The 17,835-nt window shown below is 40.6% G+C and overlaps 2 protein-coding genes across 2 annotated transcripts in view; one reads left to right on the forward strand and one right to left on the reverse strand.

Annotated features, from left to right (window-relative positions):
- The window catches only part of SPATA16 (spermatogenesis associated 16), a 65,075-nt gene that overhangs the window by 42,923 nt on the left and 4,317 nt on the right, over positions 1-17,835 (reverse strand). The window contains 2 exon segments of the mRNA XM_039557043.1: positions 5,684-5,832; positions 9,674-9,798. Coding sequence (XP_039412977.1) covers positions 5,684-5,832; positions 9,674-9,798 — 274 coding nt within the window.
- Positions 1-17,835, forward strand: part of NLGN1 (neuroligin 1) — a 484,704-nt gene that overhangs the window by 11,498 nt on the left and 455,371 nt on the right. The window lies entirely within an intron of this gene.

Consider the following 17,835-nt stretch of genomic DNA (forward strand, 5'->3'; position numbering starts at 1 on the left):
AAGGGGCCAGCATTGGCTGGTAGATGTATCTACAAGAGGAGCTGCATGCAGTAGTGCTTATCCAGGCAAATTTGGCAGAGTCCTGAATGTGTGTCTGGTAATCTGATAAATCACTAGGAATCCCTTTTGATATAATCATCATCACTGAACTAAACAGACAGAAAAGCTTCTACCAAAGCTGGCTGGATGAAGGAAGAGGATCAAATCCTCTTACACTGAACGAGGATGTTTGAATTGCCTTTGTGCAGTTGGGTTTTTGTTTTTTTTTTGCACAACCCATCAGAAATAAATGCAGTTATGGCATCTATGGGCAAGGACTGTCAGTGCACAGAATAAACCATCTCATGATGTTTTTGCATTTAAACAGACAGGAAGGGAGGAAGTGTGGGTTCCCAAAAAAGGTTTCACACAACGCCTTTTCTCTGTCAGCAAAGTGAAATATAACTGCCATGCTAAAAGGTTTTGCAGCAGCAATTTGCTTTGAATTGCAAGCATAAGATAAATGTGCCATACAGGTCTCAATTCCTGAGCTGTGAAGGTGGTAAAAAGTAGAAAGTTCTTTGGTCCAGAACAAAAAGATATTTAGAAATATCTTGTTTCAAAGCTCCCAAAACATCCTAGCACAAGTGGAGATACTTTGCATTCCCTGTCTGGTTCTCATAATGTGTTGCCCTCTTGTTTTCCAGCTGTACCACCAAATTTCCCAATGCCATTAGCACTGCTGTCATGTTCAATGTTGTTAGACTTTTCTTTCTACAAGGAACTGAACTTCCAGGTTTTTTATTTTCCCCCAAATGTGCCTTGTCTTAACAGGATCCCACCACACCTTGTGCAGATAAAACTTTTTGCTAAGTAGCATCATCAAAGTCAAGGGGAATGTAGCCTTTGACCTCAATGGAGGAAGTCTCAGCCCATAAAATAAGAACCATGTCAGTGATATGTCAGCCAGGAAAAAACATGAGTCAGAGTTGAGAATCAGAATCCAGAGACAATGATGCTCATTTAAAAAGTAATAAAAAATTGAAGTACATAGAAATATTTGAAATGCTGCACTAGAAGGAGTTATTTTTTAAGAGTACCTCTAGTTTATATTATCCAGAGCATCTCAATGGAATAGCTCTGTATTAATAATATCTCATCTATTATGTATTTTGCAATATGCCTAACACAACTGCTGAAGTACTTTGGGGTTGCTAGTTCTTCTCTTTGTTTTTATTCCCTTTTCTGAAGGAGAGAAGTCTAGATCAAAGCATACATTGCTCTACAGACTTCCCACAGATTAGGCGTATCAGTCATTACATTTCTTGTTTTTCTAATTCTAAAAATCTATATTTTTCTAGCACTCTTCTATTCTGCCTCCATTTTAATGCCCAGTGACTGCACTATATCATCACATTATTGCATTATTTACTTTTGATTATTTATTTTTGATTATTTAATATTTCACTAGAATTCCATTCTCAAGTTACTTTAATATAGTCCTATTTCAAAGGTGCAAAATAAGGAAGCTAGGGAATGCAGAAGTAGCTGAATACTGAAGTTTTAGTCTGAAATTTTGAATAATCTGGGTTAAAGGGTCCTGGCTGATCCAGGCTATAATACACTGACCAACATCAGATGTCTTTTGAGATGTCTTTTCTTCTGACAGATACTGCATAAAGCCTGATCACTATTAATTATTTCAAACCTTTTGTAAGTGTTTGAAAAGTCACTGAGAAAAGTGCAGAGGATTTAGAAGTAAATCTGTCAGCCTTCAGCTGTTTTAGTATTCGCCCCCTGCCGTGCCTCCATAAGAGATTCCCTCTGTTAACTCGTCACTAAAGCAATCGTGTACTAGTTAGCAGAGGTGCTATTTTCTACTTCATGTGTCTCCCTATGAATTGTGCAAGAGGCATTAGAGAGCCCTGCCTTCCACTGAACACATAAAAAAGGCAGAGCAGAAAAATCTTTGCAGATTTATTGCATTCTCTGTGCCTAGCTTTTCTGGGAGGGAGAGAATTGGCAGCGGGTCGTGCTGTGGAGCAGACTCTGCAAGGACACAGGAAAATCTTTGCTAACCACCAAAGATCTTGAACAGCTCCTTAAAACACTCCTCATTACTATAAACATATTTTTCAGGCATTACCTAGAGGTAATACTGAAGAAACGTGCTATGAAATCTGGTTCCTCTTCCTCCCCTCAACCCTTACATCCACAATTTCCAGATCAAGGGAAGCAGGACAGGGAATGAAGTCCAGGGATGCTCTGGTAGGAGGCAGGTCACAAACATCCTTCCAGATGGCACTGCCCAGTGTACCTCCTGCTGCCAGTCGTGGGCTTCTTATGGCATGAGAGCAATCCTTGGGAAGAGGTGTCACTTTCCAAGCTGACTTTCCTTTCACCGCTTTCCTCCTGTGGTGAGGAGCCTCTTTCTCCTGCTGACCAGCTGATTTCCAGAGGAGTCCCATGTGTGCCATGGGGACCAGGTGCAGGGGCAAAAAGCATCTTTCCAAAACAAAGGTTCTGTTTGATTTTCCCAGGTGCAGACAGCAAGTCACAGGCTCTCAAAGCAGATTTATTTTATCTGCTTGAAGGGTGAAAAAGCAAAATAAACAAACAAACAAAAAAAACCAACAAAACCCCAACCTGTAAGGCGATATAAAATCTCATAGAAAAATTTACTTATGTTTTGAAGGATCTCCATCTTCAGTTGTCCTGGAGTTCAGCACAGTTCTCTCCAATTTCCAATAAAATTGAGTCTTAATGGTTCCTGAGCTGTGCATGTGATACACCAAGGGTTGTTTTTCCATATGCAACTGTGGTTTTCTGGGTGTCTGTTGTGCCTGGCCTCTGAAGAGCAGGTGTGATTGGGGGACTGCTCTGCTGAAACGCCGTGCTCTGCTTCAAGGCTGTTTTCATTTGGGGCAAAAATTCAACCACTGACATTATTAGGCTGAGTAACATAAGGCCTAAGTACTAATCTGAGGTTTCTTAGTCAGTTCTTGACTTCTCAGACCTTCACTGTTCTGCCATCTGCTATAATTGAAAATTGCCTTCTGCAACCAAAGGGAAAATCTAATTTCTCAGCAAGCCATATGGGGTTATTAAGATCATTAAACCCTGGTATGCCATAATGCCTGGGCCAAAAGGACCACAGGGCATGTAAATATCGTGTGATTCATTTTATAGCTTCAGACTGCAAGTTAGGAATTATTTTGATGGCTATTTTATGATGAAAAGTGCTGGTCAGGTAGGTTACAGCAAATGTTGCTTGGTGAGGTCAATCCATGGCATGTTTGCTCAGGGCTGTGATGGATGAGAAGTGGTTTTAATAGTTTTTGATCACAAAGGGTAAATCTTTTGTATCAGCCTGACAAATGATCAGAACCCAGCCAGTGTCCTCAATTGTATCAGTGATGCTGAAGGCAGCCTTGTATATTGAGAAATCAGAGAATACGATTTCTACTTTTTAGGAGGACCCAGACTTGGCTCCTCATACAGGACCTAAAGCTGATGGTATAAATTGGACTCCCTTTCTTAAGAATGTGAAAGTTATTCCCCTGCAGATGCCTGTTTTTGAACACTTTAAAACTGAGCTACTTAATTTTTTGTTCTATTTTCTCTTTCTCCGGTTTTGATAAAATATAAGATTTATCTCTAGCAAAACCCACTAGTGTGTATTTGATACAACCATGGGTGAGAATATTAAAGCTGATTTTTTTGCTAATAGGGCTTCAGAAATGAATTCAGGAGCTGTGAAATTTACATGAAATTAAAGAAAGAATAGTTCAGTAAATGCAAATAAATGCAGGAAAGAATATTTTAATTTGGATTCATGATTAAAGCCAAAGGATTACCAGCAAACCATTACAATGTGGTGATGACCTAAAAACTAGATGGGAATAAAAATTCTGTATGCACTTGTTAACTGATGGCAGGAAGCTATTTTTAGCAGGACAGCTCAGAGTAATTTATTTTTTTCTTTTTAAAAAAAGCCATAGCCATTGATTGTATTTCAGGTTTTGTCTATGTTAACAATGTCTGAGAATATTTTTTACTGGTACAGTATTATATCAGTTCCTTCATTGTAAAATGTGCCTACTACGTTCAATACATTTATTCCCATTCTTCAAATTATTAAATGAATTTTATGGAAAATGGGCATTACTGATAGCCACTTTTCTTTGTGCTGTGTAACTAAAGGAATTAAGAACAAATTGTTATGATTATATATAAGAATTATATATAAGGAAAAAAGTGAAAAATGTTTCCTTCCTTCAGTTTTCCAGTGATCTCAATCTGACTGCATTTATTTTCACTCTGCATCAGGAGTTTCTGTTTTAAGACAATAGAAACCAAAGCAGGTCTGAACAGGCTTTGATTTCTGTAGCACTGGGGTCATCTCATCTTACTATTTTGAAATCATGATAAATTAAGTGAGGTAAAGAAATGTATTTCCTGTTCTATTTTATCTGTCCAAATGACTTTTGCACTTTCGTGCTCTTGGAAGTCACAGTCAGAATAAGAGAGAAATACTTATAATTTTCTCCAAAGTTGGGAGTCCACTCAAACTTTATATTGTTTTTTCCTTTTCTCTGAGAAGCCATGAAAAAGTGTGGTTGGTTTTTAATTTGCATGTGGCGTGCTTTTTTTTTGAAGTCTTTTTTGTTTTCTAGCTACTCCTGAGCATTGAGGCTGCCAGCCCAGAATGGTACTCAGGAGCAGACTGAAGGATGCACACCCACAACCTGTGCAGTCAGGCATGGCTGTCCAAGCCAAAACTGCTTGGGAAAGGGGTGGGGATGGGAGCTGAGGACCTTGGCATTAAGTCAGGATGCTCACACATCCCATGACTGTGTGTGGCTAAATGAACCTGATGCCACCAGGGCGTTTCCACACCACGCGTTATCCCTCTGCTCTGACAGGAGCATGTGCCTCCTCTTCTGCTGTAACCACGCTTCTGTGGTTACATCCATTTGAGATGGCTGAATGAAGGAACCCTCACCCTGCACTAATTGCAGTGTCCATCTTAATACATCTCAAACAAGGGAAAAAATGAGCGGAGACCTCTATAATGAAGTGTTTGCTGGCACAAGGTGCACGCAGAAATGATTGTTGTGCTTGATTGCTAATTAAAGGCAGCACAAACCCAACAAAATCCTAACTCATCTGAAACTAATGGGAATTTTATCTGCACCATGTGCAAGTTTTGTTTCTGGCTTCTTTATGCACTGCTGGTAGTGCTGGTCTTTGATGTGGATCACATGTGAGCCCATGAGGGATTATGCAATGCAAATAATTTGAAGCCATCCCTGACCTAATCTGGCTTGGAGGAGATCAAATGCTCATAATGTTGTTACTGTCATATGAGGCTGATCATGTTTGTATTTGTGTAACTTCAGTCTTAAGTGTGCCATGAACTATGGATGTGTCTTCCTTGCATTATCCTTCCCTTCTGCATTATCAGAGCAGTAATGTATACATGGCTGTTGTGGCGGAATGTCTGATATTCTGAGAATCAGTCTGATCCAAGCACCTGTGCCATGTGAAAGTTGGGTTTTAGTGATTCCTCTTTTCTCCTTATTAGAGTGATTCCTCCTGCACAAGATTTATTCATAGTCTTTGCTTAATTTTTGCTTTCAACCTTAGCAGTGTATCAAATCAATATTTATTTTCACTTGTGTGAATGATTCTACAGCAGTACCAGGCTTTCCCAGTTTTCAAGTGGCAGTTTAGAAGCTCTGCCTCAGCACCAGGAGCAGTAGCGGAAACATCATCCGGAGATGTCTTCAAGGGATCATCTACAGCAATGCCTTTAGTGCAAAGCCATACAAGAAACAAAGCCACTATCCACTAATGTTATAATACACCATTTCTTAGCTAGAAGCACTTTCTGTGACTGATAAATGGAGAAAACCAAAGTAAAATAGACCCTGGCTTTAATTAAAGTTAACTACAAAAATCATTGCGAATATATGGGACATAACACAAGATGTGGTGTGATCTTCCCAGGAGAGATCAACGAGAAAGCAGAGAATACACTAAAAACTAAAAACACTGTTGGGGAAGGATATACTTTATTTCCTGTTTTCAAAAATTCAGGCTCAGCTTCAGGCTCCTCAGATCTGAGTCTGTCTTCAGGTCAAGGTTGAAGGAGGAGTCAGAGCTATTTCCTTACTTCAGTGAAGCACTGGTGAACTCTGCCTTAGTCCCACAGGTGGGAAGGCAGAGAGTGAAACAAGGCAAGGAAAGCAGAAAATCTCCCCCTCATTTAATGGGAGGACTTGTCCTTCCAGAAAACTGCTACAGAAAGTAAAAAGGATGAGATCAAGCATCTTTCCTATCTCCTTGAGCTGTGCAGAATTCGACAGAGAGAAACATCATCTTTTCTGTTGAAAAAAATACACCACAGCTGGTGAATTTCTCATTAAATAATGTTCTATTTAATAATGTGCATGATTAGGCTTAGATAATCCAGAACTTCTTAAAATTTCAGGGAGCTCTCAGCACTGGCGGAGCTGCGGTACTGGGCAGGGCCACTTTCAGTCCTCAAATCTCTTTTATTGATCCACAGGCAACCTGATTTCGTATTGCCAGAAAGTAGTAAAAATTAACTTTTAGTTCTCGAGAAAATTCAGCTCTAAGAAAATGGATTAAGTCTAAGAACCCTGTCTTTAAGGACAATAACCATATAGTGCTGCTAATGGAAATGCAATTGAATGCCCTTTGCTTGGATAAGCTTCCCTAACAGGATTGTTTAGTGTGCAATGATTTCATCTGACTAAGTGACTTCACCACCAACCAGCTTTAAAAGTAGATTTCTAATGAAGATTAACAAATTAATATTTATCTGGGCTGTGTGCTTAAACTCTTGGATCGTGCTGAGGCCAAAGCTGAGGATCTGGAGCCTGAGGTGGATGACGGCAGCCTCTCCTTTGGGATAATTACCGAGGGAGTCTCTCTTGGGTCTGCTTTGCCTCTCACCCCAGCTTTAAAGTGGAAGGAGGAGCATCTGGCCTGTTTATCCAGCTCCTCATCCCTAATGAATTTATTTATAATAATGACTTTCTCGTGCCTCTGTAGTTACAACCCAGTGGTTGATCTTTAAGAGGTGCAATGTCAACTCAGCAGGTTGAGACCTCTTTAGATGATTAAATCTTTCAGGAAGAAGAAGCTCTTCAATATATGCATTTTTCTCCCTGTGCGGGGTCCTTAAAACCAAGAAGGATTATAGATTCATATCCACACTTGGCACCAACAGAGCTAACCCTATATTTAAGATTTTTGTCCTTTGGTTAGAGACATCATCTCTTTACAGGCAACAAGGGTCATTCAAGGAAGTGTTCCCCCAGTCCAGGTGTGATAAATACTTTTTCTTTCCCGTCCCTTATCTGCTGAGTGAAGTTACACAGTGCATATAATAACACCCATATTTTTAAGATTTTCTATCATCTTGTTATCAGTAGAAGTTATAAATCAGAATATTCATCACTTTTAACTTTGCTCATGGTACCATATATATCTGCTGAAGTGTCTCTGTGGATAAGGCAGGCTATATGTAGCTAAAAGACCCAGAGAATTATGCTCACATCAGTGAACATAAAAGTATCATCAAGTTTTTCTGTAATAACACTTTTCAGCTGAATTGGCCATGCTGTGACTTCTGTTAAATTTATGGGAATGAGAGATTTCAGGCTACTCCCTGAACTTTCAAGTTCTTGAGCGATTGTGAGAAGAAAAGAATCATTTAGGGATCCCTTCAGTATAAAGTGCTGCAATTCAGAGTTTCCTCAAGCCTTAGTGCTGATATGAAGAGTTATGTTTAGACCTGTGTAACCCTTCAGTTATCTCTGACAAAAACCAAGACATGAGTCTCTCTGAACCGTATCTGAACAGATAAGGATTCAGAAAATATGTATAAATACAGTGAAGATTGGGTTCTGTCAGGTCTTCTCTAAGACATCTCAGAGTAAGAGTTCAAAGAAACTAATAATAACTCAATCTTTAATCTCACAAAATCAGAGTATTAGTTTTAAAGGGATGCTCCTGTATTTGGGACCATCTAAGCTCTATACTTTTTACATCCCAAACCCTCTCCTGATTTCTGTGTATCATTTCCACAGTAATTTAATGGATTTGAGAGATATAACTCCACATTTTTCATGCAGACAACAGCAACAGACACCAAAAGTAAGATTCAGCTTAATTTTGTAGAAATGGCTCTTTCTGTACTAAACCAGAAAAGTCATGAGCATACAAAGTAGCCCTGGTGTCTGGTATAAGTGAGATGCACAATTCCGTCTGCTTATTGCTACAAGGATGGTTTTGGTAGGAATATAGACACCACTGGAAAAGGCTTCTGTTGGGTGAGCCATCTCTGCACAGCACCATTTCCCAAGGTCTGAGGGAGGCGATGCTTTTTGTGTGTGTGTGTGTGTTTCACCACCTATTACTGCATTTTCCTGGCCTTTCTGATAAAAGGACTTGGCTGTGCAGCAGGGGAAGGGCTGCTCCCTGGCATTGTCCAGTCTGACACTGAATATTGAGTCTGACTGAATGATTTTGATGGATGAGGCAAAGACTGTGCCAGAAGGCACCTGAGGAAGCTCATCTGGGGAAGTTCCTGGGGAGGAATTAGGCAGGAAAGGGACAGCAAGCTGGGTTTGGCAGCACGGGTGGGGCTGTGGAGAAGAGCTGTGGAAAGACTCAAATCTGAGTTTCAAAGGGGAAGACTAAAAGGGAAATTTCCTAGGGATCCAAAGGAGCTTCTGTAGCTACAGATTGTTACCCTGGGAAACCCTGCTGGACTGAGAGCAAGGGAGGAAGAAAGGCTGTGCCATGCACAGACAGAATGAGCAGGGAGGAGATTTGCTTGCATTTTCCACGTTTCATCTGGCAGAACCAACCTTTCTTTATCTTGCTGTAGTCTGCTGCCCAATAGCACTAACTTTGAAGTTTGAAAGTGCTGTTGGTGTTTTGGAGTTCTTTAAGGAAAAGGTACAAACATCTCTATCACACTCCTCTGAGTACCAGAAGGTCTTGTCACAATTTAGGTGTGGGCTTGGAGAAGCAGCTCCATTTTGTGCCATTGAGGGCTTCTTTTCCCCAGTTATGTTACAGAATTTATTTTAATTCCAAACTGGGAAATTTGCTGGTACATCTAACTTAGGACTTTTGGTCTGCAGAAATCTTGCCAAAACCTTGAAGCTTATAGAGGCTATGAAATTGAAGCAAACAACTTAAACATTTGGAGCTTTACAGCCAATATGAGCTTAATAACTTGAAATCTAACACTTTACAGACTTTTTTTACCATAGCTAGCAAACCTAACAGCATTTTTTACTTTCAGACTTAGTCTACCTGAGAGTAGCCCATGAGGTATCTAGGAATATTTTTCCAGAAATAATCTGATTTTATAAAAGGGAGTTTGTTACAGCTTGAGGTCGCTGTGCAAGCTTTGTGTACACACGTCCTTTAGAAGATTGCTGCAGACCATTTAGAGGAACATTCAAAGAGTTACCCAGTGTATAAATGAAATGTAAGGAATGAAAGCACTACATGGATTTTTTGCATTAGTGGTGAACAGACTCTAATTATGTTAAACTTTCACTGATAAAGGAGGTTTCTCTTACAAAGTTAGGACCCTAAAAATATACTGATGAAACCACAGTTGTGTAAACACCTGATAAAGTACTTTGTCAAAGGTTGCAGAACAAGTCTGTAACCCTGTGACCTCAGCATAGATCTTGGGTGGTATGGCTTTAATTTTGGCAGCAGCAGGCAAGGAGATTTCATGAGTAAGGATCCCACAGTCATTAGCTAATAAGAAAGAGAGGAAAAGGTCTCTCAAACCCACCATGGCTTTGGTAAAAGACCAGTGGAGATGCTGATCGTTAATGTAGTTACCACGTGTGTAATTTGGAAGATTAAATTAGAGCTCTGGTGATCTGTATATTGACACATTGGAGATTTTTTCACTGAAAACAAGGTGAAAGGTTCAAATGTCAGAAACTGGCAATGGTAACAGTTTACTGATCACTGCTATAGGTTTGGTGTATATTCAGTTCAGGAGTAGAGGTTGCCTTAAAGAAGATTTCCATCCATATGTGTGGCTATAGACACATCTTGGTAGCAAAATTATCTGGGAAAACGAGTAAATTTGGTGAAATGGTGTGTGGCCATGGGATTCTTTGGCAACTTCCATAAGATCACTCAGGCTTTCCCCTGCTGAGCTTGAAGGCTTAAGAGCTAGTTTGAGTCCAGCAATAACCTGCCAGCCTTGCTGGAGCTGACTGCTTTACTTCACTATTTTTCTGTTAGCAAAGGAATGTTTAATCATGGCTCTCTGTTTTAAAGATAACTGTGTGGCTTTCCCTGGAGTGATTTTTAAAGTGGTTAATCAGAGGGACAAACCCAAAAAGGCAAGAAATATTTAATTAGTGCCTCTTCTTCTACTAGCCAGCAGTCCTAACCAGATGCCTTCACTTCAGACCCATCCAAGTAATCAGCCTGGTAACGTCACTGCATCGCACATCAGGCACCTGGCAAGTTCAACACTGACTGCATCCCAGAAAATGTCTGCTAAGGAAGGCTACTCCTGAAAATTACTTTCAAAACCTGAGAGTGAGCTTCACACAGGGCTGAAAACAAACTGCTTTTTGTATAGTGAACTGTAATCCAGCCTTTACCACTACTAGGCACTATCAAAAATCCTGCAGGAAACCAGCATAATGAGGAACCAGTTAATGGTGGTCTTGTCTCAGTGGAGAGAGGAAAAGAAACGTCAGTATGGAGAATAAAAAGCGTGATACGATTTCATGCAGCACAGCTTTCCAGCTTCTGTTCAAAGTCACACTGACATCTTGGTATGCAATTTCAGTCAGTAGATCAGGAATTGTATATAAACCCCCTGTCTTTATTCATAATGAGATTTGTGTAAATAACTTGCTAGAAAACATATTGAAAACATATAATTCACTCTTAAATATGAATGCAGATGGCAGGTAAGAGGAACTGAATTTACCAGCTTTCCTGCAGCGTGCTTTGCAATGGATAATTCAAATAATATATACGTATGATATTTTTGGCATATGAGCTGCTCTATGCAGAGCTTGCACTGGATTTTGTAATAATGATGTGTGTGCAGGACACATTTGCTATCTTGGGCACATTATTGGTTACACAGTACGGGCTGGGAGCCAGCCGTACCTCAGATATGCTAAGTTATGAGAAATGATCCTTATTTCTATTCAGAAAGTCACTGCTTTCCAGAAAAGCATGGGTCTGGAGGGCATTGACTTGACCAGATGAGTTTAACAGGCTGCTTGCCCTCACCTCTGCTGGAGTAGGGTTTAGTCTGCCCTCCACATGGCCATGGGGTTTATCTTTAGTCCTGTCCAGCCTAAATTCCTTCTTCAGCTACAACCAGCAGGAACCAGAGGCACACGGAAGGGATTTGGTGACCCTTGGTGAGGCAGAATGTTAAAGAAGTTGAAAACCAAATTTTATGCTGACAGGTTTTGCCTATCTGTCACTGTCCTGGCCTCTTTTGGAACCAAGAGCTTGCTGCAAAAATGAGATTTCAAGTGCCCACCAAATTCAGAGGAACAGCATTACAGTTTGTGCTCCTTTCTAGGTGGATGCTGCTTTATAAAAATAAACTTGACGTGAATCTCTCCCTCCCACAGAAGCTAACGATGTTCCTTGCAGCACTCCTAAGCCCAAGCCATTCCTGTTTTATTGGCCCAACTTCAGACAAAGGTTTCACCTCCCCCCTTGTGCAAACTTAGAGGTCTTCCTCACATAGTAAATAATTTTCTTTAGAAGCATTAAATCAGGAACAAAGATATTAGGAAAATCTCTGCCTGACTTCAGCTTAATCTGTGTGCTGTGCTATAAATCTGTGCCTCTTGTTACCAATCCCTATTTTATGGAAAATTCCTGTTATAGCAATAATGTCAGGGTAAGAGGAGTAGTCACAGAAGCAAAAAAAGGAAGACAAACAAAAAAACCCACCCCAAGCTCTAATGAAATATATATTGTGCAATCAATATACTACAATAATTTCTGAGGAACTTTATATTCTGTACAACAGACCAAAATCTCCTTTATAGATTGTCCTTTTAAGACAAAATTTGTCAGTGCATTCAAGATGTAACCAAAGAGAGAACCAAACAATCAGGCAAAAGTCAAAACTGAGACCAGGGTTTCCTCTTGATAGGGGTGTAGATCAAAAATGCCTCTTGGACTCTGAAACAGGAGCATCAGTCTGTTGATGGTGTTCACAGGAGGAGCTGGCCAAAATGAGCGGGTTTTTTTGGAAGCAACCGTCAGCTGGTGTGATGTGAGTGTATTGTAGCAAGATTCTGAGAGCTGTCATGATTGCTTGGAAAAAGCAATATAATTTCAGGCCAACTAATTTAATCCTTTTGATGCCAAGAGATTTGCTCCTAGTAAGTCCAAACACAGAGCTATCTCACCAGCACTTTTATTAAGGCAAACCATGTGAAAGGTTCACTCCATTTTGATGGACAGATTATTAGGCAAAAGCAATAATTTGCTGAAGCCTTATTTTCATGCAGTTTCTGGGAATGATATTAAAGTTAGCTTCAAGGCCAGCTCTCACCATCTCAGGATGGTGTGGGTTTGGTAAACTCCACCAAGAATCCTCTCAGCAGCATTGTCAGTATTAAAAACACAGCACACATCCGTGCCTCAGGACTAAACAGAAATAAAGCTCTTCCCTAAAGTAACCTAACCAGAATTCATTCCCCCCTACTTTTTATTGTTTGGTTCACCTCTGTAAAGCTTTTCAGCATTTATATTCATTTCACACTGTCAAAAGCTGAACAGAAGTAAGATAACAAATGGTTCTGGTAGCAGCTGTCACCACCTACTGTCTGTGTATGCCTGTGTGAGTCTCTAAATGGAAATAAAGTACTTTAATAACACTTTTTCTCTAAACTGTCCTCATGGATAAAGTTACTCTCAAATCAGTCCATGAACACTTTCCAATTCGGTGCCCACTTCAGGCTGCATCTCTGTCTCTCCTCTGCAGCCTGGGTAGGTATGCAGCACTGTGATTTAAAGACATTTCAGATGAAAAGTACTTTAACAGCACACCTTCTCTGGCTGCTGCTTGCCTGCATTAGCTGCTTGTGGTGTTTGAGCCTTCTCCCAACATGCTTAATTTTGTGGCTATAAATTAAGCTCCCTGACTATTGCATATTTTTGCTCCCTTGGCTCAACCCAGGAAGTGTCCAGAGCCACAAATTAAACAGGAACTGCTCTGCCCTCCCTGTTCCTGCACCGTTCCTTCCAGGAGTAGATGGCAGCTGGGAGGATAAATACCTCCAGTTTCTTAGGGCCCTGAATAGAAAAGAAACTCCATTTCAAGGTGAGCTCTAAGGTACTGCTTTCCATGGGGAGAGGTGAAGCAGCACTGCACCTTTGTGTTTATCTGTCCTTGGGTATCACAGTGCCTACGAGAGATGCAGGGAGCTGTGGGGTTCAGGTGCCTAAAGGATTTTTGGCTTGGAGAGAAGCCCTTTGTCGGTCCAGCCAGGAGAGATATGACATGCCCTGAGCCACACACGATGGTGGCTGTCAAGATGGGTTAATTCCTCCTCCAAGGCTGTCCCAAGTATTTTCCTTTTTTTTTTTCCCTTTCTCTCTTTTTTTCCCCATATGTTACCTGCTGAGCAATCTACCACATGGTCCTTGGCTGCATTTCTTGGTGATTGTAAAACATGTGGTTTGCATCTGTTTAGGTCAGTGAGGCTTTTGGTTGTAAGGGACAAGTGGTAGGTGATTATTTTTCATCAAGTATACTGCTTAACATTTACAAAGTGTGGAGAAAATACATGGTGCTTTTGAGCACCTGTCACCTCCAGGTAAATAACTTAAAAGCATGTGAGGAAGCCAATTAGAGTTAATTAGAAACTGACTGATCTGCTTTGGCATCAAAATTATTGGGAAATATGGCTTGTCCTTTCTGGAATACAGATTTTGCTCTTGTACACACACATGAGTGAGGAAGTATGTTTTTTTATGGTCAGCTTGTAGTATTCCTTTGAGAAAAAAAGCACTTTATAAGGCATACATGTAACAGCAGTTCAGGCAAGAACAGGAGCATGAATCCTTACAGACATATAGCTGTGCAGTTTCTCAGCTTTATTTCATGGTGATGGGCATGCTGGAAATGTCTACAAGATTAATAGATTCAAATTCAGTGATCAGAAAATGGGAGCATGTCCAAATGGATCATTATAACAGATTCCCACTTTATCTATGGCACAAGCCAGGTTTGAGCCATCTGTAAGCTTCACATTCCTGGTCTAAAATCTTCTGCAGCCATAAAAGACAATAAGTATCAGTAGGGGGAAAAAAGTCAATTTCTTGGGTTTGCAGCCTAAAATATAGAGATGGGACTATAGGGAGAGAAAAACTGCTGAGTTTTTTTCTACTATTTTTCTTTTTTAAGCAAGTTAAATGAGTAGGCTGTATTTAGGAAACAACTTTTTAATTAGAAGTTTAAAGAATATTTATAGAGAGTAAAGTCAGCATCTCACACTCAGGCTTTGGGGAGGAGGGTGATTGACTGTCATTTTTGATGTTCTGTGTCTAAGACCAAGTGTACCCCCAGGAAGTTTCTAGAGGACCTGTGCTGATGACAAGTTAACTTCTGAATCTGAGTTTTAGCTGCAGAAAGTTGATTCTCTAAACACACAGCCTTTAACATGCTCTCCCTTGAGGACTTTCATGGTGTTAAACAGTGTCTGATCTTTGCACAGCTCTTTCAGTGAGAGAGGACAGGGAAAACTCTATAAAGGCCACTTTCTAACCTTTTCTTTCCAGTGGATGGCCAGGAATTCCAGTCTGTGTGCTGAGAAAGGAAGGGATTACACAGTGTCTTTGGTTACACTGATGGCTCCTTGGACCTCAGGCCACCCCTGCAGAAAGAGGCAGCACCAGGGCACGGAGGGTGGGCAGAAATGTGGCTGTGCCCTGACCTTCACGCTGGTGACACTGACCCAATGGGCACAGCAGGCAGCACACCCAAAGATCCTCAATCCTACAGTGCTCCCAGGGCTGCCCCTGAGCACTGATGCCAGGAAAGCTGCCTGTGCCTTTCTGATGTGCCCTAGCAGTGGATAGACTCCTTGAGATGAACATCTATTCATGTAGGTACTTATACAGAAACACTCATTTTTTGCTTCTCACAGTAGGAGGCTGATGAAAAGCTTGGTAGGACCACGCTGCCTCGCTCTGTATGGGTGTGAAAAGATGTCCCCAAGGCGCTGGTGCCACAGCCACTTCCCAGATTTTAGCTTCCTGCAGATATTTTTGCCTGGAAGAGGGCGTGTGGCCGAGACCAAGCCTTGTCTGCGAGCAGTGAATCACAGGGCAATGAGCCGCAGGGAGGTTGATCTGGATGCTCAAGGTGTGCAAAGGAGATGGCACTAATGCTTCCCTCCTGCCACAGGAACAGTGCCTGCCACAGGAACAGCGCCTGCCACAGCCATCTGTGGGAAAATGAGATGTTCCAGCCTGTGGAAGGCACCACCACAGCACCCTGGTGAATTAATCACGCACTACCTTTGCCTCACACGTGGGAGGTGCTTCGTGCCTCAGGTACTCCACACCAAAAACTGTGTGCAGACATACTGTGGACTTCTTCCTGTGCACAGCAGCCAGGAACCTTTCTCATTTATTTTTAAGTCACAGGGGAGGATTATTTGCGGAACAACAGGGTCTGAAATATAAATCTGGGCAGGTTTTAAACAAGCTGATGTTTCTGAAGTTTTTTGTGCTGTCTGATATTAGGAGATTAGTGTGAGACAAGATCTTTTGATCCTCAGAAAGGTTTTATGTTATTTTGTATCTAAGCTGTTAATAATTGTCTAGAGGTCTTATAGAGATATGTATATGATATGGTTTCCACTGAGATTTTGAACTAAAGAGTGATTTCTCATACCCTTCATATCCCAGTCCAGATGTTCAAGCCCTATTTCCCTACATTCCAACAGATGGATGCCAAAAATTTAGGAAAATTTGCAGTGTTTCTCAATGTAGTGTGTTTATGATATTCTCTATTACAGAAGAGTGAAGACTATGCCCCAAATTCTGCAGTTATTTTCCTCACCAGAAACAGAAAGCACTTAATTCTTAAGCCCTGACAGTGAGAGTTCTCCAAGGGAGCATTATTTTTTCCTCTCCCAGGCCAACTTTAATGAAGCTGACTAAGTCCCTCCTGATTAATTTAATGGTAGCTAAATAGTGCAGAAATAGTGAGAAACCACCAATTCTTCTTCTGATAACTCTGCCTTCCTGATGTCAGTGGTAATCAGCATCATGCAGTCCAACAGATAAAATCTCTAAATTAAACAACCATTTCTATTTTCCTTTCTAATAAATTTGCTTTGTTTTTTTTTTTCCAATCCAATAGTTTTAGTGCCAGTTGTTCAGAACTGCCTGTTATTTGCATGTTTGCAAAACAACATGATCTAAAGAATGATAATATGACATGAGTATATAGATGGATCTAGGAAAGACATTTTGGCTTAAAGAACAGCCAAGAAATGCGTGATATTTGCAATATGTGAGTTAGCACTTGCTTTAGGGATATTATTCAAATTTAATGCTATGCACACACTTTTCTGGATCAGGATGTCTAACTCAAAATGTTGCAATGTCAGACTAAAGCCTTAATTTCCTTAAATCTGAAAAATGTCTGGAAACATTCTGCACCAGAAACTATAACTTTGAATTTCCTGACCTTTGAGCTTATTACATCTCATGTGTCTCTTCACCCCCACAAAATGCAGAGGAGTTTTTCTTTATTTCTTCAAAAAACGTTGAGCAAAACATCCACAGTTCCAATCCAGCAGCTCAAGTTTGCTACTTTTCTCTGCACCATCTCCAGTTTGTCTCTATCCCAACAAAGAGGCAAATTGGAGACAATACAAAGTAAACCAACAAAAATACAGAGGTTTAGAAAACATGGCCTAGGAGGAAATACAAAGAGCACTGAATTTATTTAATTCAGAGAAGACTGAAAAGAGATCTGCTAAGAGGTTGCAGAGAGAATAGGGTGGCTAATTGCCCTTCATGACAAATGAGGATGCAAAACCATCATGGGCTATTTTGCAGCATGAAAGATGTGGAGAAACTCTCTATCAGCTTGCTGATATAGAGAAGCCTGTCTCACTGGAGATTTTTAGAAACAGTACAGAAGTGTCTTTCAGGGATGTTGTGTGTTTTGCTTCAGAGGAGAGCTGGATTAAGAGAGTGCTGAGAAGCCCCAGCCCTACAATTCTGTGATTTCCCAATCACTCTGTCCACAATTCCAGGAAGAAATTCTATAATCTCCAGCTGTTCTCTCACCACCTTTTCATTTCCTCTTAGGAAGAGACAAGTCCTTTCTTCTCAAGTGACAAGTGTTTTTGTCCCCATCACAGCTCATTTCTTAATGCAAGGGGGAAAAAAAGCACTAGGAAAGGGTGACACTTTCTGACCTTACTCACTCACTGCTATAATATTTATTGCTTCAAAATGAAGTGCCTTCAGTATGGTAGAAAAAAATAGAAATAGGATATTTGCTTGCCAGCTGAAAACCTCTAACATTTCACAAGTTATTTTGAATTAAGTTTGGCAGTACAGTGCTGAAACAAGTGTGGTTGGACCCTTTTCCAGGATGTCAAGTGCACAGCTGAAGTGATTGGGGTGAGAGTGGAGATAAAACATTAGAGAGAGCCCAGAGAGTCCAGCTTGCAAGTTCTCTATTCTCATCACCAACCATATTCCTGTAAAATAGAAAGTGGCTCTTTTTCTTCTGTTTTATTTTATTTGAGAGGC

This window comes from Corvus cornix, chromosome 9 (genome assembly GCF_000738735.6).
Source record: "Corvus cornix cornix isolate S_Up_H32 chromosome 9, ASM73873v5, whole genome shotgun sequence".
NCBI lineage: Eukaryota > Metazoa > Chordata > Aves > Passeriformes > Corvidae > Corvus > Corvus cornix.